General features: G+C 38.8%; 2 protein-coding genes across 4 annotated transcripts; one reads left to right on the top strand and one right to left on the bottom strand.

Moving 5' to 3' along the window:
• Positions 1-1,354: 1,354 nt before the first annotated feature.
• knl1 (kinetochore scaffold 1) lies at positions 1,355-19,759 on the bottom strand. 3 transcript variants are annotated; one of them, XM_076982646.1, is made up of 23 exons: positions 19,396-19,759; positions 19,113-19,166; positions 18,658-18,697; positions 17,901-17,960; positions 17,709-17,791; positions 17,568-17,623; positions 16,965-17,014; positions 12,194-15,085; positions 11,954-12,077; positions 11,777-11,844; positions 11,316-11,414; positions 11,123-11,238; positions 10,864-10,954; positions 10,355-10,471; positions 7,916-8,003; positions 7,277-7,397; positions 6,955-7,059; positions 5,440-5,540; positions 5,251-5,316; positions 3,455-3,564; positions 3,213-3,334; positions 2,759-2,884; positions 1,355-1,727 (listed from the first exon to the last, which is right to left on the bottom strand). In XM_076982646.1, the coding sequence occupies exons 2-23, from the start codon at positions 19,139-19,141 to the stop codon at positions 1,631-1,633; spliced, it is 4,761 nt and encodes a 1,586-aa protein (XP_076838761.1). In that variant the 5' UTR covers positions 19,142-19,166; positions 19,396-19,759; the 3' UTR covers positions 1,355-1,630. The 3 variants fall into 3 exon arrangements, with proteins under 3 accessions (XP_076838761.1, XP_076838760.1, XP_076838762.1); XM_076982645.1 differs by having other exon boundaries at positions 19,417-19,759; XM_076982647.1 differs by having other exon boundaries at positions 17,709-17,788; positions 19,417-19,759.
• A 119-nt stretch (positions 19,760-19,878) lies between these two features.
• On the top strand, positions 19,879-24,831 carry knstrn (kinetochore localized astrin (SPAG5) binding protein). Its single transcript, XM_076982670.1, has 7 exons — positions 19,879-20,157; positions 20,252-20,278; positions 20,389-20,488; positions 21,644-21,758; positions 22,758-22,816; positions 24,325-24,399; positions 24,490-24,831. The coding sequence occupies exons 1-7, from the start codon at positions 20,054-20,056 to the stop codon at positions 24,619-24,621; spliced, it is 612 nt and encodes a 203-aa protein (XP_076838785.1). The 5' UTR covers positions 19,879-20,053; the 3' UTR covers positions 24,622-24,831.
• The last annotated feature ends 310 nt before the right edge of the window (positions 24,832-25,141 follow it).

Raw genomic sequence — 25,141 nt, 5'->3', positions numbered from 1 at the left:
TTGTATTTAGGAGTTTCTCTGCCATACTTCAACAGATTTAGTCCGAAACTGCACTCCAACAGGCTTGAAGGGGAATAGACCTACTTTAAATGTTCTACCCACACTGCTATACCAGTACTGTAACTGCTGTACACTAATTATTATTATTTATTCCAAGAATAGAACAGTAGTTTCTATTCTGTGTAGTCAGAAAGCAATATCAGCAATATTGGACTCATAAGGTACTCAGTTTTTTAAAAAATTAGGAGATTTTTATTTAATTTTTCACTAGTTCCTCAAAGTATGCTGAATCTACAACCCCTGGCAAATAGTATGGAATTACCAGTCTGGGATGAGCACTCATTCAGACATTTTATTCTGTAGAACAAACTCAGATAAAAAATATGATACAATAATAACCCCAACTGCTCCCCGGGCTAGGGCTGCCCCCTAGTAATCACTAGTGTGTGTGTGTTCTAATTGCACAGATGCGGAGGACAAATTTTGATTGCAGTGAAAAATCACAATTGAAAAAATATGGCACATTTCATATTCTGTAAACCACAACTGCACCCATCAAACCTCAAAGATCAGTGGTTTAACCAAAGCACAGACCTGCACTTCATAAGGACAAAACTCAATTATCTTACACTTGATCAGAATCCCTTTATTTGCCAATTGTCCTCATTAGACAGGAATTTAACTTGGCCAAATTGTGCACGAACATATAATGAATATATCTACAGATGTGCACACTAAAAAAAGTTAATAAACAAGCATAATATGAATTTGAACAACTCCAGCTTACTCCCTGCACTGTTGCTTTCCAGAGTGAAAGGGTGGATTCGCACGGTAATCTAATCACCATCTGTTTTTATGTAGTTCTAAGTTATTTTCAGCACACCATGCAACCAGACAGTTTACTCCTGTAGGCAGTCATCTCATCATTGTTGCTAATGAGCCCTACCAGGGTTGTCTCATCATCAAATTTCATCATCATGATAATAGGACTGAAGGAACAGCACCCTTGGAGTACACGAGGTAGAGGAGGACAGTGAGCATCCAACCATGTAGAGTTGCAGTGCTGATGGATCGGGCCGCTGACAGCTAAGGTCCCAGGCACATAAGCCGACATTCAGATAGGAATCTACTGGCAGATAAAGGAGTTCTCCCCAAGTCGTACAATTACTCTGGCAAAGGAACCCAAAGTGTCTAGATGGCTGAGGACAGTGTAGACTTGGGGTGACATCTGCTGAGTTTGCTCTATGAATCAGCTGTACTGGAACAAGGTAATGGTCAGTTAGACCCAGTCATTTTATTGATGATTAATGTTAAAGCTACCATAAGCTTCCTTTAATCCCTTCGAGTCACCAACACATACCTAGAGGTTATACTGCACAGTGATAGCACTGTAGGTGTCCGCTTGAAATCCTGCTGATATACAAATTCTAGGGTTGCTTGCCAAAGCTCATTACATCAACATGATTGGCAATGAGAAAACCGTTGATGCAAATTCTAAAGAATGTAATTTTTATTTGACAACACTGATAGAGTAATGCAAAGACAGACAAACATAAACAAGTAAAACAAACATGACAGAAATCTATTGCTCAAATCTTACGAACTAATATATATACACAAACCAGTTAGCTTATACAAGAAGTCCAGCGTGAATCCTCTTGATAACTTTTGTTAGATAATGTTTGCCTGGGGTGATGGAGGATATGATGGCCTCAATCTGGTCTACCCTGTAAAAAAGAGGAACAAAACAGGGAAAAACAAAATGTACACCGGACTTGAAACATCATCTACAATTACTACCACTTTTATACTACCGATGAAATAAATTAAACTCACTGGATAAGACTCGGTGACATATGGAACGTGTAAAGATAACTCAAACCTGGATGTCTTGTAATAAACAATTTAATTCAGACAAGACAACTATTATTTGGAGCTTTTAGATATAAGCAGACTACGAGCACATAGTCTTGATGGCTTTTCAGCTGGTGTGGAGGTGGAAAAGTTACTCAAAATAAGGTCAGTCTGTCAGTAGAAGGACGAGCCCAAACTCCATCTAACCATGGTGTATGACTAGAAGATACGGGATGTTGTTGTTCGTGTTTTGTTTCACTAGTTAGTAAATAATTGTTAATATAATCCCCCACCCCCCATTAACAGTGCTTAAACCATTTATGAATAAAGCTATAGCACTGTATATTTGCTAAGTAAATATAAATATCTGCTAAACAGTACTGTGTTGGTTTTGAATGAATGAATGAATGATCGATTTTAATGTGATGATCACATCTGTGATCTGGTAGACCATAATCTTGGACAACCTCCATGATCTCAGCAACTACAAACTGTGTTTTCCTGTTTTAAAGTTCAGAAAGGTCTTTAAAAGCTGACCACCTTCATGATTTGATGCATTGTGTGTTCAGATATCTACAACAGAGCGTTACTGTACTCTGCTGTAAGTGATCTCTTTGTGATCTGTTTTAGCCTTGCTTCTTTAACGTTATTTACAAACATCTGAGGCGTGTGATCAATTCATTATACTGCACTGTCCTTTCTTTCATCTATATTTTAACCATATTCAACCTGAAATACAGTTCAAGTTCACACTCAAGTGCTTAAAATTAATAATGTGATATCTATTATTTTTTTAAATTGTGAAATTCAGACATATTCATTCTCCACATTTTCAAAATGTCAAATTCAGTTTTAATTTTACAGCATATTGTGACAGAAGTTTTAATTACAAATTGTCCCAAACCTTGTGTTGCCAATATGATTCTGGAATCGTCCCACTTGAAGAGATCCGAATGGATAGTCTGATGAAACAGCCAGACTCAGCTCAAACTTGACAAACGCCTTCACACTGGAGAACGTGAACTCAATTCTGCGGAGGGAACATGGTTTAGGTTATTATTCCACATATAACACCAAAGCTCCAGATTTTATATAAAGGTCAATGAAGTCACACAAAATTTTTTGTTTTTATTGTATAACTCGTACGTTCAGCACCCTGTATTCGACATTGACTATGAAGGTAACAATGATAATAATGTTAGTCAACACCACCATGTTTTTTTCCCTCTGCTCAACCATTAATACATCATTGGCTATTACAAATTTGCTTTCTGCTGAGTGAATAAATTGCATATAAAAATAAAACACAAGCCCTTTAGTACTCTGGAAATCATCAAGTGTTGAAGTTCTGGACTTACAGTGCGTCCACACAGTCAATATGGAGGACTCCGAGCCTCAGGCCTCCCCACTTCTTCAGACGATGGATCTCCTCCCCCAGGAGTCGAAGTCGACTCACCACCAAGCTGACGTCATGGAGCAGCTGTTGAGAGACGCCCACAAACACATCAAGGAACAATATCTGGTTTTAAAGAGCAGTACAATTACATGTGGTTCAAATATACTTTGGTGAGCAGTCTCTCCGCACACCTGCGTTCATTACCATTGGTATGTGACGAGTTGTTGGGTACTTCAGCGTCCAGTTAGTCTGGGCTTGGATGTGTGAGGCGAGCAATTTATTAATCATGACTGCATGGGTCTCTGACCTTTCATCTACAAAAGTAAAAGAGTTATACAAAGAATGAATCAGTAGAAGTTCAAACAGATGATGGGAAAGAAAACAAGAACACGGAGAAAGGATCCGTTGATCACATTAATAATAATAATAATAATAATGATAATAAAGTTGAACACGAGGTGAAACATTACACATTAGTGGGAATGTGATGGCTTGTTTTTTATTTGGAAAAGTAGCATTTGTTTTCCTCAGATTTCCATTTTAGACGAACCACAAAAGAGTGGCGAGTTCCCTGAATGGAGCTTCTAAATAACCGTCCTTACTGTTATTGGCTCCAAACAGCAAAAAGAACAGTGACTGCACACTGTTGGTTTCACTTTTACTGTCTATCTTTAGAAGGACAAGCCATAAACCAACACAGACCGTCAATTAGGATTAGATTCTTCAGTCATTTTTTTTGGGCATATCAATGTAATCTAATAAAACCAAGATGGATACTTGATAATGACAATTAAATAAATAACATCAATCCAACTAAATGAGAACTGCAGGAGAATGTGAATAACCCATAAGAATGCATGATGCTCTTTGAGCTTGGTGCTGTGCCTGAGTGAATAATTAGTAGCTGAAGAAGGAATTCCAGACTGAACTAAACAACACGGTAAGAGCTCTCAAGGTTCAGGATGGCAAAAGGCTCTGTGTAGACACTATGCTTAAGGGAATTACTTTCTAAATTAATTTAACAGTTTTGTCACCATACGTCTGTACGTCTAAAAGAGAAGGCTGGATTAAAAAAGGTCCATTAATCACGGACCACATATTCCCAAATATACCCACTGCTGCAGGTCCTCTTTTCTTCAAGAAGTATATGAAAAGACCCTGCAGTGGCAGGTACAGGTCAGACCCTGCAGTGGCAGGTACAGGTGAGGCCCTACAGTGGCAGGTACAGGTGAGACCCTACAGTGGCAGGTACAGGTGAGGCCTTGCAGTGGCAGGTACGGGTGAGACCCTGCAGTGGCAGGTACAGGTGAGGCCCTACAGTGGCAGGTACAGGTGAGACCCTACAGTGGCAGGTACAGGTGAGGCCCTACAGTGGCAGGTACAGGTGAGGCCCTACAGTGGCAGGTACAGGTGAGACCCTACAGTGGCAGGTACAGGTCAGACCCTGCAGTGGCAGGTACAGGTGAGGCCCTACAGTGGCAGGTACAGGTGAGGCCCTGCAGTGGCAGGTACGGGTGAGACCCTGCAGTGGCAGGTACGGGTGAGACCCTGCAGTGGCAGGTACGGGTGAGACCCTGCAGTGGCAGGTACGGGTGAGACCCTGCAGTGGCAGGTACGGGTGAGACCCTGCAGTGGCAGGTACGGGTGAGACCCTGCAGTGGCAGGTACGGGTGAGACCCTGCAGTGGCAGGTACGGGTGAGACCCTGCAGTGGCAGGTACGAGTGAGGCCCTACAGTGGCAGGTACGGGTGAGGCCCTACAGTGGCAGGTACGGGTGAGACCCTACAGTGGCAGGTACGGGTGAGACCCTACAGTGGCAGGTACGGGTGAGACCCTGCAGTGGCAGGTACAGGTCAGACCCTACAGTGTCAGGTACAGGTCAGACCCTACAGTGGTAGCCACATTTTTCACTGAAACATAAGCATTGTAGAATATAGTGTAGTGCAGCTAATTATAGGTTAGAAGAAAAATGAATCTAATTTATTTGTACCAAACCTCACCATTCAGTAGGAATCTGAATAATATATCCACATCTTGCTCCTTATCTTCATGCAACCATTCATTTCCTTAAAGAAAGACAAACTACCAATGTTAGTTATTAATGAATTCAGAATAACAAACACAAAAGAGCAAACATCAAAAGGACGTTCCTCGGTGAAGAACTAATGGATGCCTGTTTAAAGACTTACCACTGGCCCCTTTCAGTTTCACTTCCAGGTGCACAGTGTCATGAAGAAAGGTAAACACAACTCCATTTTCATCACTCGCACTGTATCTCCATTCATTCAGACTGGAAAAAAGCATTGTAAAGCTCTTTAGTGATACAGTGAAATATTCATCCTCAATCTCTATGTGGGTGGAAGAAATTGGATTCTTAGAATTACATTAAAACAACTTTTACAAAAATAAATTAATAAATGTATTGTTTGTCTTGCTCACAATATCTTTTAAAAGGGTCCCAGAACAGATCACACCCCTAAACTGACACTCATGTAAAGGAACAGGAGCTTCATGTGATGATGCACTGAACCACATTTAACTTACACAGCCAGCCAACCACAGCTGCCCCTAATCTAATGGCTGGCCGCTAATTTCACAAATTACAGGATGAACAGGTGAAAGAGGGTCAAGATCTTAATGACGGTGACGTGGAGGCACGTAATCTTTTCACTAGAGGAAGATCTGAGAGCATGTCACCCATCAGGCCAACCTTCCAGTGCAAAATGATGACGAATGTCAAGTTGGGTCGACAAAATGTCACATGAAACCCACTCTGACCAATCAGACAGGAATCACAATCAGAACGTGGACCAAATCCAAATTAAAAATGTCTGTTTTCTTGTTCACACTGCTACCAAAATTACATACCTGTGTTAATATGGGTAAAAAAAAGGGCCACTTATACCTGCAAAATAAATACAGCTAAAATGACTTCACATGTCCTGGGTTGATCAGATACCAAACTAATTGTGGGGGGGGGGGGGGGGGGGGGGGGAGGAATATGTAGATGTAGTGTAGCTGTGAGCAGCTCTGAATGTGATTCGAGGTATGCTGGAGTGGAGTCCATGTCTTCAAACTGCATTCTCCTCCAGAACGGAGCTGTGTCAGTCCTTTATATAGTACCGTATACAGTTACCCAAATACCAATGTGTCATGTGCAGTCTGCATCTATTGAAGTGTTCTCCCTTACACCATAACTGTTTAATCCTCACAAAGGAAAAAAACAAATAATGAAAAAAAATTCTGCAGTGCCCAGCATCAGGATAAGTGAATTCATGGATTTGCAGCTAAAGCAGGAAAAAAAAAAACACTGATGAAAATCTGATTTCTATCGACTCAAGTTTGGAATGGTGTAAATGGAGTGTGGATAAATCTTTCTGGGCGTTATCTGGATATGAGGTAAATGAAAAGGAAAATGCAAAAAGCCTCAAACATACTTCCACACAGAGACCAATGTTCCAACACTTTTTAAAAATTATAATTTAAAAGGCATAACTGAATATGCCTTTAAACTTAATTGTTATACTTAGATGCCAGTGTATTACTACTATTTTGGTATTAGCAAATATCTTGACAACACCAGTCATCTCTACCTCCAGGAAGACATTATGACACACAACAGCGGTCTTTAGAAGACTTACATCATGTGATTGTTATATTAGCTTTGTGACAGAGTTCAAGAGTTACAGGAAAATGCAATATACCTGTTCAGAGTTGAGATACGACTTTCAAGGTCTCTGGTTTCATCCTGCAGTTTCTTCTGTGTGTGTACCAGAGATACTCTCTGGCATTCTAGCTCACCAATTTGTCTGGAATGCAAAATAAATGTAAAAAAACAAACAAACAAAAAACACACCCTCCCCCTACTAATCTTACTTAAACTTATTTTTAAATTCCACTTGTGGTGTGCTAAATCTAGTCTCTCATGAACTGTACAGCATACATGCGTTAAGACACAGATGCAAGATCTAATCTTATCTAAGACTAATATGTTAAGTAATAATTTTTAAATCAAGAAAGACATACTTCTCTGTTTCAGCAACTACTGAATTAAGAGCTTCAAGGTTTTCTTGTTTTTCTTTCAAAGGTTCAGTTCCCATAATGGAATGTTGGTCTCTCATGATCATGCCATCCACTGCTGCCAATTCTGGTTTAAAATAATATTTGTAGTATTATTATAATTGCAGACGTAAAATAAGTAGTAGGCTTGTTTGTATTATTACATGAACAGGAAAAGATGAGCACATTTTGAAAATAGTGGAATTAAATGCTAATCAATGTATACCAAACAGGGGTGGGATTCCCGAAACGTTCGTAGCGCTAAGTATTTCGTAACCTCGTATGAAACATATGAGGTTAAGAAGTACTTAGCGCTAAGAACGTTTTGGGAAACTCACCCCAGAAAGTTTTTAGTTAAAACTGCATAAATCACAAAATGAAACAATTCACTAGTTATAGAGCAAGTTACATGGTAATATTGGGTTTCTAAAACCAAATCTGATAATAGTACAGATGTTAAATGTGTAAAATTCAGATAAATTCCAGTTTCCAATATCCGCCTCACTCAGCTGGCTACATACTTTGCAGCTCTAGTTCTAAGATGATTTGGTTTGTGGCTATTGTGATCAGCATTGCAAACTGACTTGAAATAAATGTTTTCCATACCAGACTCCAAGTCACTGGCACATCCGTCCAAATCTTTGAACATCTCGTTCACCTCGTTGATTTTGGCCATCAGCTTCAGTTTCGCCTCCTGATGTACAACATATTCATAATCAGGAGCAGTTCATTAAAAATGTCCCCCTCATTTTCTCCCAACTTTCTTCATTGAGCAAACACACACCCACCAACTACCTAAACTGCCCAAGGAATGACAACCACCAATCATGGAAGGTGCGGCCAGAGCCAATCTTTGCATAGAGGCGTGGCTAGGCAACTGCCTTGGGCCTCATCCCACTGTAGGGACCCCCTGATTAGCTGACTTATTTCTTAATGTTATTATTTCTTAATTAATGTTGATGGGCCCCCTAGCTAAATTCGCCTTGAGCCCCCAAATTGCTAAGTCTGCCACTGGGTGTGGCAAACATCTGCTTCCTCTGACACACAAGAAGCCAAGCGCAGCATCTCTTAAATGTGTTGACCACACTCCCAACACAGGGCAGCTGGACACACTTAGTTTTAGAGGGAAAGAGGGAACTGCCCTCGCCAGCAAGTGCAAACAGAGATGCTGACTGGGTCAGGGGACAGAGTAATGCCGTCCCTCCGACCCAGAGATGGGGCAGGACAGCAGAAGGATGGGACACCTCGTGTTATGGCACTCAGGAATCCCCAGGTATTCAACTGTGTTATTCTTTCAACTAGAAACCAACTGAAGAATTTTCATGTAAGTAATCATACCTAGTATGTCCCACCCAAAGAGGTGCAGTGTCTTTGTCCTAAGTTCCTAGGCTTAAGAGTAAAAATATAAATAGACTGCATACACTGATGGTCCACCAGCCACTCTGGTCGGCAATCAAAATATAAACTCATTTTGTTTACTTTAAAACTAATGAAACTATTAGCTGCTTTCTTTTTGTGTTGATGCAAGTACACTAGTCCACTTTATTCTAGATTAATTTATTCTTCAGCAGAATCTAATGCTATTTAGTTGAATGTTGATCTACAGCACAAGCAAATCTTTGACTGTGCACATTATTACAGCAGATAGTGTGTGGACTTCATAACACCAAAAATCTATTGATATACAAACAGTTATATGAAAGCATATATTATGCCAGTAGAGCTCAGGAGGTGCAACAAAACGTCTGATTACAACTAGCTTATGTATCCAGATTGGCTGGAACAGACTGTGAACCATCTAGTTCATTATGTATTGGTATCCTCTCAAATACACCATAAGACCCACTGCATGGCGTTGGTTATGGAACTTCTAGTGCTGGGCGGTATGACCAAAATTCTATATCACGGTATTTTTCGAAATTTTATTGATGTGTTAACTGCATTGATTGTGAAAATAATTACTGCAGTAGAGTGGTTAAGAGTACCCTATTGCACTGTTAGAAAAATGTCTCCACCTAAGTATTACATGTAATACAGATTTGCATGGCCCCACATGATCAGTTTTCAAATGGTAGCACTAAAGTTGTGAAAGAATCATATAGCATGACAGTTGCAGTAAAAATGTAAAACGTTTTATTTAAAAAAAATTTTCAGACAATATCAAAACTGTAAGTTTATACAACTTATTTGAACCAGCTACACATAATATTATTAATTGCACACCAGTTAGTTAATAACAGATAAGAGGTATTTAGACATAAAGTAGCCAGGGCTGTTTGTCAATGGTTGTATTGTACTGTAAAGTGCCAAATAACAATATTTAAACAAATAAATAACAGTGGTCGATTACTGGGGAGACGGTACCATCTCTTTTAAAGCAAATTATTTCTAATCATTTCAACCATGTGTGTATTTGTATAAATATACACTAAATAAATAGTGTAGGCTATATTTGTATAAATATACACTAAATAAATAGTGTAGGCTATATTTGTATAAATATACACTAAATGGGAGATATGTCGTAACCACGAAAATCGTAACACGGGGACCGCCTATATGATATTTATGTTGATTGTATCAGAGCAATGTCTTCGGCACGACCAAACAAGTTGAAAACATAAACTAACCAAAACAAACTGGACTTAGGGCAGGAGGGAGGTAATTTTTCTACATAACGTCTGAAAATCAGAAGGCGGGATGACCCGCAAGTCAATCAAATGACACCGCCGTCATCCACCGAGCGCTGATGAGCGCCAGTGAGAGGATCATATTTCGGCCTCAAAACAGATAGCACATGCGCGCGTGTGTGCGGGCGGTTTATTATTATGATTTGATGGATTTCCCCCCCCCCCAAAAAATTCTAATGACGGAAATCCGTCATGGTGACGGAGAACTTTAACCCATGATCTAGGCTCCAAATGTCTAGAATTCAAAGTATTTTGTGCACTTTGGTTATCCTATTTATCTTCAGATGACAATTAGAAAATAGCTATGACGGAAGCACACAGGATGCTTGATGTATATAAAAACTTTTGCTCTTACCTGTGTTGTTTTCAAAAGCTCGAAGTACAAGTCTTTCTTCATTGCGTGCGAAAGTGCCTTGCTTCGCTTTCGGAAGTAGACCTTTTGTTCCTTCAATCTGGCACCAAATTTTTGCATCTTTGGGATATGCAACAGTAAGAACTTAGGTTAAAACTTAAAAAGTTCACTCTAAAAAGCTTTGCTCTAAAATTTTCTAAAACATCGTATTCCACAGTGATGTATATTCTAGCATGGGTCCCAGGCATTTGGCAGCAAAACTAAAATTTTTAGATTTCCCTGCATAATCATCTCAAAGTTTGTACCAAAATTTGTCCATAGAATAATAAGGTTGAGCAAACCATATATTTACACTGGTATTTTGAGAATCAGATTGCTTGCTAGTCTTTTTTTTTTTTTTTTGCAGCTTACAATGACCATAAAATTATCCAGGAGGCACTGTATAACCAGACAAAATAATGATCAAATGCATTTTATATTATTATTCTTGTTTCAAAAACAGATTGCATCACCTCTGATTTTGAGAGGCCACACACATCTTGCAGAAGCGCTCCATTGATGCTTCTCAGCGGTTTGTCCTGCATGGCCATCTGCGTTTTCAGCCTAAATACATAAAGTTTAAATCATATACTTTTAATTACTTCAAATTCATATGTTTGAACTTTCAGTCAAAAGCTTGAAGATTAATGGGGGCAAAAACTATTCTTATATGAATAGAAAACATTACAAACATTACTTAATAATGAATTGCTTTTAACATTATGTTCATACCCTTCAGCCATGTCTGTGAGTTTTTGGCAGTCTGTCTCGTAGACTCGCTGCTTTGGGCGGTGTATGTATTTTTCCCTGAGCAAGTCCACCATTGTGTGGGTTTGGGCAGCTCTAAACTGAAGCAGACTGAAGTGAGTATCCTCATATAAAATATACAATATAAAATACACTTGAAAAAATAGGGACAACTTACATTATCAGGTACAGAGCTGGGTCTTGATTTGTGGATTACAAAGTTGGCACCAAAGTAGCTTAAGAACTCATTGACCGTGATGCTTCCATCTTCAAGTTTCTGCCATTTAAGAAAAAGAAATGAACAACCTTATATGCAAGAATACTGATGTCATCAGCCCCTTTTCGGTAGGTAATGTCACATCTCTAGTATTTGGCTATGGATTGGTAGGAAAACTAGCATGAGGTTTAACAGAATCCATCAAAAATGTTCTCATTTAACATTTTATTTAAAAGTCAAAGCCAAAGTTTACAGATTGTCTTGTGGTGACAACATGAGCTAGGAGGTTTTACTATAGCTTAAACAAAGTAAAAGAGTTGTCTGAAATACTTCGTTTTAGATATTTCTGTCTAATTACAAAAACACAAAGTAGGCAACAGATTCCAGCACACAAACACATTGGAAAATGTATGTTCAGATACCTTGTTGAAATCAAATTCATGATCCAGTGGTCCGTCGATCTGGGAATCAAGCTGAGAGTTCCTAAGAGCTTCCCAACAAATTAATATTGAACGTTTAGACATGTGCACAACAGCTTGACAAAAAAAATAAAAAATACCAGCTTGCTATCAGAACCTAAAACTAAATTTTAAACTTACTTGATTCTGAGATTCCTTCATATTTGATGCTGGTGGAATTGCCGCTGGAGCAAGTTTCATCTACCAACTTTGTTATGAGGCTTGGTGCATTCTGAACACCCAGAGCTGTAGAATCACTGTGGCCCTGTACACAGCCAACAAGGCATTATTTAAGACTAGCAATCAAACATTAAAAACATTTACCACAGAACGAAACAAAAACAGGCAAAAAGACAAGCCCAATAAAGCACACGGTCTTACCATTTCATCACTGACTTCTTTTCTTGTTGTGGCATCCATACATCCTACCTCAGAAGGCATTTTCTCAGACTGAATTATATTTACATCCAATGCACAGTCTTGAACAGAATTATTATCCAAATGTACCGCTGTGGAAGCCTCTTGTTGATCGTCTTTTTTGGTGCTCAGATCACTGGCAAAGGTGTCTGAAAAATCATCTTCAGGAAACACAGTATTATTAATGTTGTCGGTGATATGGCTATAACTTTGCATACCGACAACCAAATGTGTCTCCTGGGGAAGGCTCTGAATGTCATTTGTGTCTTTGGGTTCTGAGTAATTTGGGCTTGGTATCTTGATCCTTGCAGGAAGTTTTGGCATGATGCCACCAAGGGACAGCCTTGCTGTAAGAACATTGTTGAGTTTGAAAGGAGTGTTGGCCTTGTTATGAGCAGAGCTGACATCGTTCTTTGAATTAGGCATTTCCTTAGGAGGCTCTGTGTAACCATCTCTGTCAGAGTGTTCATCACCTAAACATCTCTCAAAGACAATGGTGGCTATAGGAGCAGTGGCACTTCCTGTCACCAATGCCTCTGGTTCATTTATACGCTGTGCAATCTTCCCAAGTTCCACCTGAAGGTCAGCTAGGCTCCTGCGTCTTCGCTGAAGAGAAACATCACACTCTTTCTTCACAGCATCCACTTCAGATTCATCTTCAAATCCAGTTTTGACAGCCGTCTCAGTCGTGTTGTTTCCTGGCAAAGCACAGTCCCGGTCCCACAATGCCCTGTGGTCAGTGACGTCAGAAAAAGTCCCTACATTTTCTTTAGTCATTTCTCCCTGATTAAATGTAACACTACACTGCTCTTCTAAGGGCATTGTAAAGGCCTTGGTTAGCTCCATATCACAGCGTCCCTCGTAGCTCTCAACATTTTTTGCTGTCAAATTAAGTGACTGGCTTCCCATTACAGTGCTGAGATGTGAGGTGTCACAACTTTTGTAGTCTGTGTCAGCTAAATAACACATTCCCTCTTTCTGTTTGGCTACAGGATTGTCAGCATCCACAACTATTGCTGCAGCTGCAGACCTGCGATCTGTGTTTAGGGTAGGAAGTACTTTTCTCGGCTTGTCACAAGCTATTTGAGACAATTCCATTCGATCTGCATCCAATAGCGTAGAGCTAGAAGATGACACAAAGGATGGATCTTGTGCCTTGTTTGAAGCACTTGCTAGCGATGTACTCTTTGCGTCGATGGCAACTGTCTGGCATCCTGTTAGTTCCATATCTGTTGCAGGCATGAAAGAGGACCTGCCCACTTCCACGCAATCAGGCAGGCCGTGGTCTAGAACTTTCCGTGCTGTAGCTTCTACACGTCTCCCAGTTCTTCTTGTCTCAGATGATGAAAATCTAGTAAGTGACATATGCCCAGTGAGTTCATTGGTCATATCCATAGTTTTATCGTCAGTCGCAGTGAGAGTTGCTGATGTAAGTGATGCACTTCTCCTCGTTTTGCTGAATGGTTGGTAATCCGCACAGTGTTTGGTCTCAAAAACAGCAGTCCGACACTCTGTCATTTCCATATCATCAAGCATGTGAGCAACTGAAAGATTGCTCTGAACATGACCAGCCTTTCTGACTTCTGAAGACACTGAATGCGGGAGCATGAAGCTTGTACGTTTTCTTGACTTTTTTTCACTCGCTGCCAAAACACTTTGTGAGTTTATGGCAAGGTTATTGCATGCAGTCAGTTCCATGTCATCATGACTATGAGACATAGCCAATGTTGTAGTATTGGCTTGACATGTCAGCTCCATGAATTCACTCTGATTAGCAGTATCTGTTGCGGGATCTTTCGTGGCATTGTTGCTCCCCCTAGGTTTAGTGTCTACAAGGCCACCTATTACTTCAGCATCATCATTCGTGGAAAACGTTGCAACAGGTGAAACATTCCTCGGCCTGAAAAAAGACTCTTCGCACTTCATCTCAAGCACAGCAGTCTGAGTTTGTGTTATGTCCATATCATCAAAATTATCTACTGCGGCAACTGAAATATTACTCTGAAGGCAGTCAACTCTGCTTTGACCAGACATCTGTCCTTTTCTAGAGGAATTAAAGGGAGAGATCCTGTTGACCTGGGGGAAAATGAACACCACTTTGTCTCGGGATTCTTGATTCTCTTGCTCTTGAATATATTCATCAAAAACTTCAGTCATTATCATTCCACTGGTGTCATCGGAGACTAAATCGGCTCCATTTTGAGTATTGAGATTAGTAGTTTGAGTCTGAGTCAACTCCATGTCATCTGAATCATTTGAAAACAACGGTGTCACTGAGCCCATGCGTCTACCATGATTTCCAGATAATGAATATGGAGCATGCTGAGCAGTCTCTCGCCTGTCAATTACAGCAGTGTGACTCTTGGTCATGTCCATGTGGTTTTCCTCAAGAAATGTGAATGAAGAATGTTTAGACTCAAGTCCTTTAGATTGTGAATTTACTGGACAAAGTACTTGCTTGTTAAAAACAGATGGCAAGACATTCTCCTTATCCATTTCAGCTTCACTTGGATGATCAAATCCAAACAAATCCTGACCTTTTTTCTTCAATGGCTTAGTCACATTTTGTGCACTTTGTTTTGATATACTAGCAAGAAAATCACTGAAATCAGAATGAATTGCATCTTTTCCCATGGCTGCAGAGGTCTTACAAGGTATATCAGTGTGACCCTTAAGGTCATGATGCTCTGTGACATTTCCTCCAATATTGAAGCAAAATTGTGGGTTAATTCCCTCTTCCTTGTTAATTGTAATTGTGTGACTATGAGTCATATCCATGTATCCGGTGTCATCTCCAAGTAACATGGTTCTGTCCACACAGTCATCTAGCAAAACAGGATCTGGGAAGAACTTTTCCTGTTGGAGAGAGAGAGGGAGAAAGAGAAAGATACATTAGTGTCATAAATCACCTTACATGTTCTACCAAGCTTAGGTGAACTAAAGCACCACATCATTCTAGAAAGTTGAGCATACAGATACTGAGGTAATGTGGTCAAACGGTCAATATAAATAAAGTGGCTCATAAGTCATCATATGCCTGGTATCCCAGTTCACATGTACTTTGCACGTGTGCATACTAAATGTGTAATATGTACGTTGCAATTGGGCTTTATTTAATTATTTTTAAATTAACAAACTATTTGGCTAATATCTGTTACCCATCACCCAATACACTTTTCAAATGTGAAAAAGTGAACTTCTCCTTTCAGCTGTATGTTGGTCTTAAAATCTTAGTAAGCTTGCATACACAAGTGTTCCTCATAATGACTTTGTGGAGGAGGCTTTCGAGGATATGAAAGCATGTATCACACAAATGTATTCATATGTATATGCTTGAACAATAGCTGGAAGTATTATAGCAAGCTAAATCGACCCAGAGAAAGTGAACACAAAGTGACCAAACACCTACATACTATTGGCCAAATCAATGCTGCCTCTAAAGACTGTAGCACAGTTCCATGGCCCAGTCCATGACGAAACAGCAGATTCAACAGCAGTTAGGGAACTGCCATGGTTTATTCTTTTATCACATAATTTTACTTTTGTTTGTTATTCTTCTAATTATTTTTATAGTTATGCCATTTTATTACATTATTTTATTATGTTTATTGTCTTCTCTTTATTCTGTAAATCACTGAGTTGCATGTATGTATGAAAGGTGCTATACAAATAAAGATTACTACCATTATTATTATAATAACAACATGATTCACACATGGTCCCCATTTTATTTATTGCTGTTATTTCTGGTTTGTTTAAGTTTTTTTATTACTACCTCAAAATCTGTAATTCAGGTTGTTGCATCATTTGTAGCATAATTTGCATGACTCGATGTTTTGAGGGAAATGTTTGGATCTATTCTTCACCAAGATTCACACTGTTTCCCTCCGATTGGTTATGTGCCTTAACTGGACAGCACAGTTGGTCTATATTCACATTATAATTCACACTGTTCAATTCCCATTATTTGCTCAGATCAATTTGCACTTCTTGATGATTCACATCTATACTAGAAAACGACCTATATCTGTCTGTAATGTGAACACATCTATCCTCCCCTTGCAAATATATCAAATACAAAAAACATCACGCAAGACAACTCAAGTATTAAATTTGCCAAAGCAGACATGTTAGTAGCTCATGCATGCATTTCATTTTGCTCTGGAACACGGCAAACAACTGTACATGATCAGACTGCATAAAACATCTTAAGTTTCAATAGAAGTAATCCAGTTTGTTTAAGAAGATTGTGTTCTGATGTTTGATGTAGCTATGTAGAAAGTGCACCCTTGATGGAATGGATTACAACAGGCATTATATTTTTCACATAGTCTACATTTGAGATATACTTAGCAGTCTAATTTTACTCCAGAGGAAAATTAGGATTTTTAGCTCAGTACATCTAAAGCTACTTTAAACTCCTTGCATGTCATCTGTCTCAACCTCACATTCTAGTCCACCCCGAATGCCAGTCAGAACACAATCTGTTCTAATGATGTCCCCCTAACCAACTTTGTGGTGTTTGACAGTTAAGACTATGTCAGACCCCCTGTCTAAACTAGCTAGGTTAACGACAAACATATCTACTTGGTTAAAGGAAAATCCACCCATTAGGCTAAAATTTTATGGAAAAACCTCAGATGTTTTATGCATCCAGGCACTGGTCCTTAATCCCTGTGCCTCAGGTCAGATATATGTGAAAATAGGTTAGATAAGTTAAGCAGTTGTTTCTTACCCTTTTTATCACTGACAGATGCAATGGTGTGTCTACGACAGCATCTACTCCTGAAATTACAGTGGAATTAAGGAATTTAATCAGGAGACAAAATATTCCAAGAACATGAATGCAAGTTATTCTTCCTCAAATGTTCTCATAAATAGAATCCAGTGAAATTATAACTACCACGCTTTCTTTACGCATAAATTTGTAGAAAACTCTCTACTTAAAGCTAGGATTGGACTCGATCTAATCATTTATGTCCCATGCAGACTAAGTAAGCTTTACCACTGCTATTATGACAATTACGCAGTTGCAGAAGCTAATCACAATTCAAAGAACTCTTTGATCATGAATTAAACTCTATATTCTTTGAACATATAATGTGTCATGCTCCACAGCAACCAATCTAGTGTCTTGTGATCAAAGACTATAATTATCTTCTGGCAGTTCTCAGAAACTTTGTTTCAAAATCTCACCAGCAACATAATGCATATCTAAAAACAATAGGTTTTAGCCTAGAATTATACACAACTCACACACCAAATGCAAATAAAATACGGTAAATTTAGACAAGACACACACCCCTTCATTAAAATATGTAAGTGCATATGAACTTACCAACAACACTTGAGTTGAGGATGGGGACCAATACAGGAGATTCAGTCTTGGTGTCTCTGTATTTTGAAGAAGAATAGAGTCATACGCTTATTGTGCCATTTATTCCAAAGATTTCATGAACTGGCATGTGAGTCAACTTACTTGGAGAAAACATGAATGTTATTTGTGGTGGCAAAACTGACTCTTCGTGAGTTCCGCCGTTTTTCAGTTTGTCTATTTTCCTGCTGTGAGGAGAGGGTAAACAGTCAACAAAAACAAACAAATAAATACATGCACATACATATAGAAAATGTGTGATGCACCATTGGCCTAGCAAAGTCACGGCATATTCACCTGATTTTCATCCTGATCGACTCCACACACTTTCATAGATGTTCGAGGAGCTTTTAGAATCTGCAGCAAGCAAAATCAAGATCAATAATCAAGATGTTACAAAGCTGTTTTTGAAACACACACACACACACACACACACACACACACACACACACACACACACACACACACACACCTTTAATTATAGGAATATTGCACCTTTGATAACTATCCTCTGTGGCTTCATGGAGTAGCAGTAAACGTTCATGCTACCATCAATCATTGCCATTAATATTGTTGTTATTATTATTACAGCGGTCAATGCATTCACCTGTAAATCTAATTTAATATTACAAGCCTTGCAGGAAAAACATTTTACTCTCCAATTTTTTTTAGAACATGTTAATATCTCTGACGGCTTTACAGTTGGTCATTTAATGTGAAAATGTTCAATCTTTTCCCTGAGATGGCTGATCTTTAAGTAATCCTTGTTTTCCAGTCTGGCTTGCTGCACAGGCTTGCCTGAATAGCTCATACTTAGTTTGCTCATTATTTCTAACCCTGCAAGTGTTGTTTCTCTGCAATGATTAAATGTGCATTACATATTGCTTACATAGCCTTGTGTAGTTACATTTAGCTTTTATTTAGATGTCTTTCTGCAAAACCTGCTGTAAAAAGGCTTGGTTCCAATAATGTTTAATTTTGTTATGACTAGTAGTATGATTATCTTAAATGATAGAAATAGTGTAATCAAGAAACATACTAGCTAAATACATACCGATGAAATTCTCCTTTTAGACAATCCATCTGGGTCATGCCTACCATCAGGAATAACATCAAGTGTTTTTAGTTACAGGTACGACGCCATTTTGCACAAAATGCCATTTTTGGACAATAACGCAATGATGAATGCTGCACCTACCAGCTTATTCGAGCATTTCGTTCATTGCCATCGTAAAGAATAAACTTACATTTAAGAAAAATCTCACACCTACAACAACTTGCTGTAGGTCACTATTAGAGTAAGACATTCATTCATTCCTTTACTGTATTGTACATGTTCTTGTCCCTTAATATATGTTAATAAAAATGAATGAAATTAACAACAATAAGTTAATATTTTCCATGAAGTACTCATAACGGCACAAATATAGTTTCTAGGTTTTCTCCAATCAAAACATTTAAACGCTGCTCGGCTGGTAGGTAAATAACCGAGAAGCAGACACTACTTACCCAAGTTTCAGTGTGTCGTTTTGCTCCATCCCAGACTTCAGAAGGTGTAGCTCGCTAGGAAATACAAAATAATTCATTCAATTCGTAGCCGTAGTTGGCTAACTAACTAAAGTTATTAAATATGTACAGTTCTTCTCTACTGCAGTTAGATTTAGTTATGAGACTTTTATTTTGTTAACCCGTCTGCCTTGAACGAATCCTGCTCGCTAATAAAATCGTTAGGCTATTTTACCAGCTCAACTGTCAGATAGATAGCTAGTTAACGCTAGATTTGCTAACTCACACTTTGAGGTTTGTACATTACCTAAAAAAAAGATTTTTGTGTCTTAAGTGTCGTGATGTGAGACCGGAATATTCCGCCCCCGTCGCCCGTTAATATTTCAACGTTCCCCCTTTTTCCTGGACGTTCAAATTAAACCGCCTTCCGTTTCACTTCTGCGCATGCGTAGCAGTGGTCGCGCATATCGAGTTGTGCCCGCCAGCGCGACTACGTCACCAACAAGGCTGCGTAATCTTCTGTGTTGAATTTCTCAGTACAAAATCACGGTCCAATAAATGTACAATAGTTAATTAATATTATTACAGACCGTGTATTGATGCAATTTAGAAAAGCGGAGACGTTTGAGGAACTGGACATACACACAATGTCGTATTTGACGCTACGCGCATGCGTACCGAATCTGGTTTTTTTTTTTTTTTTTTTTTTTTTTTGCGGGGGACGTCATGACGCTGGACGTCTCCCGTCCGCGAATCGGCGAAGGCGAAACTGTTGACGGAAGTGACGCGCGAAATTTGAACGCGCACGCGAGGCGCTCGAGCCTAGACATTAGATAACCTGGCATACGTTGCTAGCTAAGTCGTCGCTAGCCGTCTGAGCTAACTGCGCGCTCAGTGTGGGTCTCGGCGCAACCGGCTCGTTAATTCCCCACTTCGCCGCCACTATGAAGAGAGTAGACCGAGCTCACATTAAGGACACCGCGATCCCACAACTAACCGTTGTGCCGAGAAAAGCGAGCGTAAAGGGCGAGAGTGAGGGCACGTCGAGGTGCGGCGGTACTCACCTTCTCCGTTAACGTCTGTTATTATTACACCCACGACTGAGGCCTTACAAATAACACCGTGTTGTTGTTTATTTGCAGGAAAAACCCCACAAGAGGTCTGAAAGGGTAAGAGCGCCAGACAGTCGGTGATAAATCAGCACTAATATAACCTAGACGTGGGAGACACATCTATAATCTCTTCATTATTGGGGTGGTTTTGTTTATTTCTCTTTCAGACCCTCGATAAAATATGGTCAACCACACGATCTAAGAGAACAGAATCGACTTCTGGTGACGGCAAATGAAGATTTGCAAAAACAAGTTTCAGAAATTAAGGTTTGAGACTGTTAAGTTGCATGTGCAAATTAGTATTGTGCTCTCTTGTCTAGTCTAAATAGTATTACAAGTACATATTTTATGTTTATGTATGTCAGAATACTACATGGGGTGAGAATAATAGGTAGATTCACTGTCAGATTAGTGGTACCCAAACGATTCCAACAAACACTTCACTGGGTAATCACAGTTAGATACAGCAGGGTTATTGGCCCTCCTGCCTGTCAATCATGTCTCTGTTTTGCTTTCCATGTGCCTCGTTCTGTCTGTCACGCCTCCTTGTTTAGAGCTCCTGTTTTGTAGGTCAATTATATGTTGTGGAGATACTGTGACCACTTAAAGTACACTTGTTTTGTATTTCTCTCTGTTGGTTTCTGTATGCATGTTGGTTAATCTTTATATGTATCGGGTGTAGTCTTGTTTTATGTCTAGTCTTTTTGGCCTTACCTGCATTATCTGTCCATTTAGTTCCCTGTGCAGGTACCCGAGTTATTGTGTGTTTGTTTAGGCTGGGTGTTTTATTTCGGTGCTTTGTCTCCTAATTCTGTTTGGCATGCTTCACCGTCATCCTGGCCTTTATGTTGGCACGGTTAGGCTTGAGAAGGCTAACGGTGTTTTGTGTGTCATTAAACCCTGCTCTCTCCTGCACTTGTGTCCTCATCCTAGCTCTTCGCCGTTACAGCGCTGTGCTGACTATCACCTCTTTCTTCTTAGCTGATGTTGGTCAATTTAGTTACTTGTGCTACTAAAGATTGCATAGATTCAATGTGCAATTTGTGTTAGTTAAATAGTCTTGAATATTTTATTTCCCTACATTGTCTAACGGAGTTGCTATTGCTACATGGCTAGTTTTCTCATGGCAAGTGTTTTATATTTCTATAATGTGCAGCTCATGTGAAATGACTGAGCAAGAAAAGTCATTCAGGAATGTAAATAATGTGCATTCCTGTGTTCATTTATGTATATGTATACATCAGACTAGTTATTTTGAGTTGTGTTGTATTGAAATAGCAACCACATATACATTTTAAAGTCATTTAGGCTAATGTTTTATTTAAAACCGAAGGTATTTTTAAAATCTCACATCATTAATGTGGTATTAGATGTTTTTTTTGTGCGAATATGTGCATAGAACCTTTTGTTATGTTTGTGTAGGAATATGTGGCTGATCTAGAACAACAGTGCCATGATCTTCAGGATGAAAGCAATGAAATTAAGAAGCAGCTGCGGGATTGTCATGTCCTTCTTATAGCAGAAAAGCTTGACCCAGGTGACCTTTCCACTGATATTTTAATGAATAGCAAAGAGCATTTTTACACATTGTGACAAAGTACAAACTATAAGTGAACGTTGTGGAGAAGGTGGCCAGTGATTACTGAAGAAAAAGTGAGTCAAAGCACATCTAGAGATTGCCAGAAAGTATCAGTGACTCACAGTAAAATCACAGAAACTTTTTGTGGGGATTTTGGACAGGAGATACAAAAATTGAGCTCTTTGACCAAAATACAAAACTAACTGCTGCCAGTTACATCGAACATCATCTATGAATTGGGAGCATAATATGGTGGGGCTGCTATGTTTCAGCAGGAACAGGACGTCTGATTAAATTTGAAGCTGATTGTTGATGATTGGTGGAGTAAAATATAGGGAATTCCTCAATACAACAAGGAAAATCTTATGAGAAACTTCTCCTTTTAGCAGGACGCTGATTCTGACACAGGAGTGGCTTAATGACAGTGTTCATGTGTCCCATTAAAGTTTAAAGTACAGATGTAATCCAACTGAGAATCTGTGAAAGTGTTTAAAAATTGTGATGCACAAGCATCATCTCAACCTTAACAAATCTGCTCTGTGTAAAGCTAACAGAAGATAACCCCACTATATGTAAAGTTATTGGAACAAAAGCTGGTCCTAATTATCTTGAATATGTTGCTGTCATTTGTAATCTAGACAAATCTGATTAGTTCTAAGGGTTGGAAACTTTTAAATGCACTGTATGTAACTTATCTCAGTGTTCAACACAGGGTGGACCTGGTAAGCTGTTTTGCTCTGATGTATTTTTTTCTGAAATATTTAGTTACACAGAATGAGTTACACAGAGTGTGCTGGCTATTTCTCTCTCCCACAATATGGAAAAAAATAAGATGGCGTAAAGAAAACGTCCACAGTGGAGAAGTTGTATTTTTCCAAGAAGCATGGTCTTAATGAATTTGGTCTTAATGAATTTAATTAACTATTTAAATGCACTTAAGCCCATTTTTGTCTCTAGTTTCAGGAGAAAGAATTGGGGAAACAGAACAAAATGAAGATCAACGAAAAGAACTCATGGTAATATTTTCATTTTAAATAAGTTATTATTGTTAATTTTAGTCATTTATACATCAACATACAGCATCAACATATTCAGCAGTTTTAAAAATGAAGCTTTTAAAAATGTTTTCATTTAAACCTTGATGGGTGGCTTGAATGTTTAAGGATTTCACTGGCGTAAACTAATAATCGCAGGATAATTAATTGCACTGGATTTTAAGAGGCTGCAGAGTCACAGTTTTCAGCATTCTCATTACTGGTGTCCCACAGGTGTCAGTTTTCGGGTCACCTGTGTTCTTGCATACTCGCTTACTGAACTCAGTGATCAGTTTGCATGGCTTCTCTTCCAACTGCTATGTAGACCACACACAGATGTACTTCAGTTTGCCTCGTTACACCTCTAAATATAGTATAGAGGGAGAGTGCTAAACATTCTGAATGCCACCCAACACCCCTTTTATTTTTGTACAACTTCAGGAAAAGGAACTAACAACAGTTTGAGGGCTTTAGTAGTTTCAAGGAAAAAAGTTTATTGGATGAAAAAACATCAGAGATTTTTAAAATCAATAAATCTTCAATAAAAATGTTAATGCATTCAATTTTTCTTTCTTTTTTCAAATAATTAAAAAATATATTTTTATGGAATGTCCAGGACAACAGGACATTGTAATTTTAATTATTATTTTACATAGAATTATGTATACTTTTATAATTATTTATTATTAATATTAATTTTTTCATCCAATTACATTTTTTGTCTGATGCCATCTTTAATGACTGTCCCTCTACTGGCAGACTTATCATGTGTAGGGCATCAAGTAATTTGAAGTAAAGTATCTGTCAAAGAACAGGTGGGATCCTTTTGAAGCACTGCATTTCCTCCAATTGCAAACATTACATCTCTACATGTTTTTGCCTCTGTAAACATCAAGTTCCAAAAGCAAGCCATTTGTCTACCCTGACAAACTCACTCACTGGACATTTATTGCTAAAGATTGTTAATCTGTAAACACCTTCCCTGGTCTCGGCAGATTAACACATCCATGCTAATCTTGATTCAGGAGAGGTCTCACCTTCCACAGAGCATCATTCATTTTGTCTTCATCTGAAACACCAAGATCATTTGTGACTTTTAGTGGGTTCCTAATCTCTCTTTTTATAGACTCTGCAGTGATGGAGATACTTGTCTTTGCCTCCTAGTACGTTCTCGTTTCTGAGGTGCCCAAAGCAAGCCCAAGAAATAAAACACTCCAGCTTTTAGTTCCTCAGGAGTTGGTTTATAGAAGGAGATAGATATTCAAAAACCTTTTGAGTTTTAAATTATTATTATTAACCTTACAAGGTTAATATAAAACTATAGAATCTAGTGGCCGAGTGTTTATGTGCCAATTTGAACACACTTCTTTTTGATGCTCCCAAAGAGGTGTTACCTGTGTGGCTAGTTGAACACAATGTGACTGCATAAGTCAGGAGCATTTGAGGGGGGAAAGTTGAGATACAATTTTGATTGTCTATACCTTAAACAGACTGTTTCCCAAAATCTGATGACCGAGCTGAAGCTCTTTGATGAAGCTGCAAGGGAACACAAGACACATTTAACAGTAAGTCTGGGTACCGTGATGCTGTTTTTTAATGCTGTTTGTTTAAAGTAGCTTTACTGTTCTGACTCGTTTACTCATGTCTGGATTTAGGAGCTGCAGAACACAATGAGGACCCTTAAAGAAGCGAGAGAGACTGCTCGACTGGATAGGGAGTCATTTTGCTTGGATGCAGCGGAGATGGAGAAAGCCCTGGAAGAGGCAGAGAGACTTCTGATGGAGTAACAAACAGGCAGCTGTTGTAGATTAACTGCTGTTTTATTTACTAACCAAGTGATTGCTTTGTTATATATTCAATAAAGAATTTAGGTTTAAGATGTTTTTGCTTTTTTATATGGATGAAATACTGGATGTTTGCATGGTTGCTATTGTTTGGATGGTTGCAGATTATTTATTTGTTTAAATGTATGCTGTCAGTTTTGTAATAAAAATCTAGTGACCATTTAGTCTTCTGCTGAAGTTGCATGGTACAGCTTCTCATGGCATGAAACACCTCACACCTGATAGACAATATCTGCACCACAGTGACTATTTTCTGATCCTCCCACTAGGCAAAGAGTTTTAAAATAGATTCTATTTACTTTAAATGTATTCAGAAGGAACAAATATAGTAACCGAGTAGGTATTGCAGTGTGTTTGAACCACTGCTAATCTCAAAGACCAAGTGCCTGTGTAGCACATTCAGAATATCTTATGTACTTCACAATGCATTAGTTTTACATCAGCATTTGCGAAGAGTTTGTGT

This window comes from Brachyhypopomus gauderio, chromosome 20 (assembly GCF_052324685.1).
Source record: "Brachyhypopomus gauderio isolate BG-103 chromosome 20, BGAUD_0.2, whole genome shotgun sequence".
NCBI classification, from domain to species: domain Eukaryota; kingdom Metazoa; phylum Chordata; class Actinopteri; order Gymnotiformes; family Hypopomidae; genus Brachyhypopomus; species Brachyhypopomus gauderio.
The sequence above is the reverse complement of the archived record's forward strand: the minus strand, read 5'-3'. Positions and strand labels throughout refer to the sequence as shown.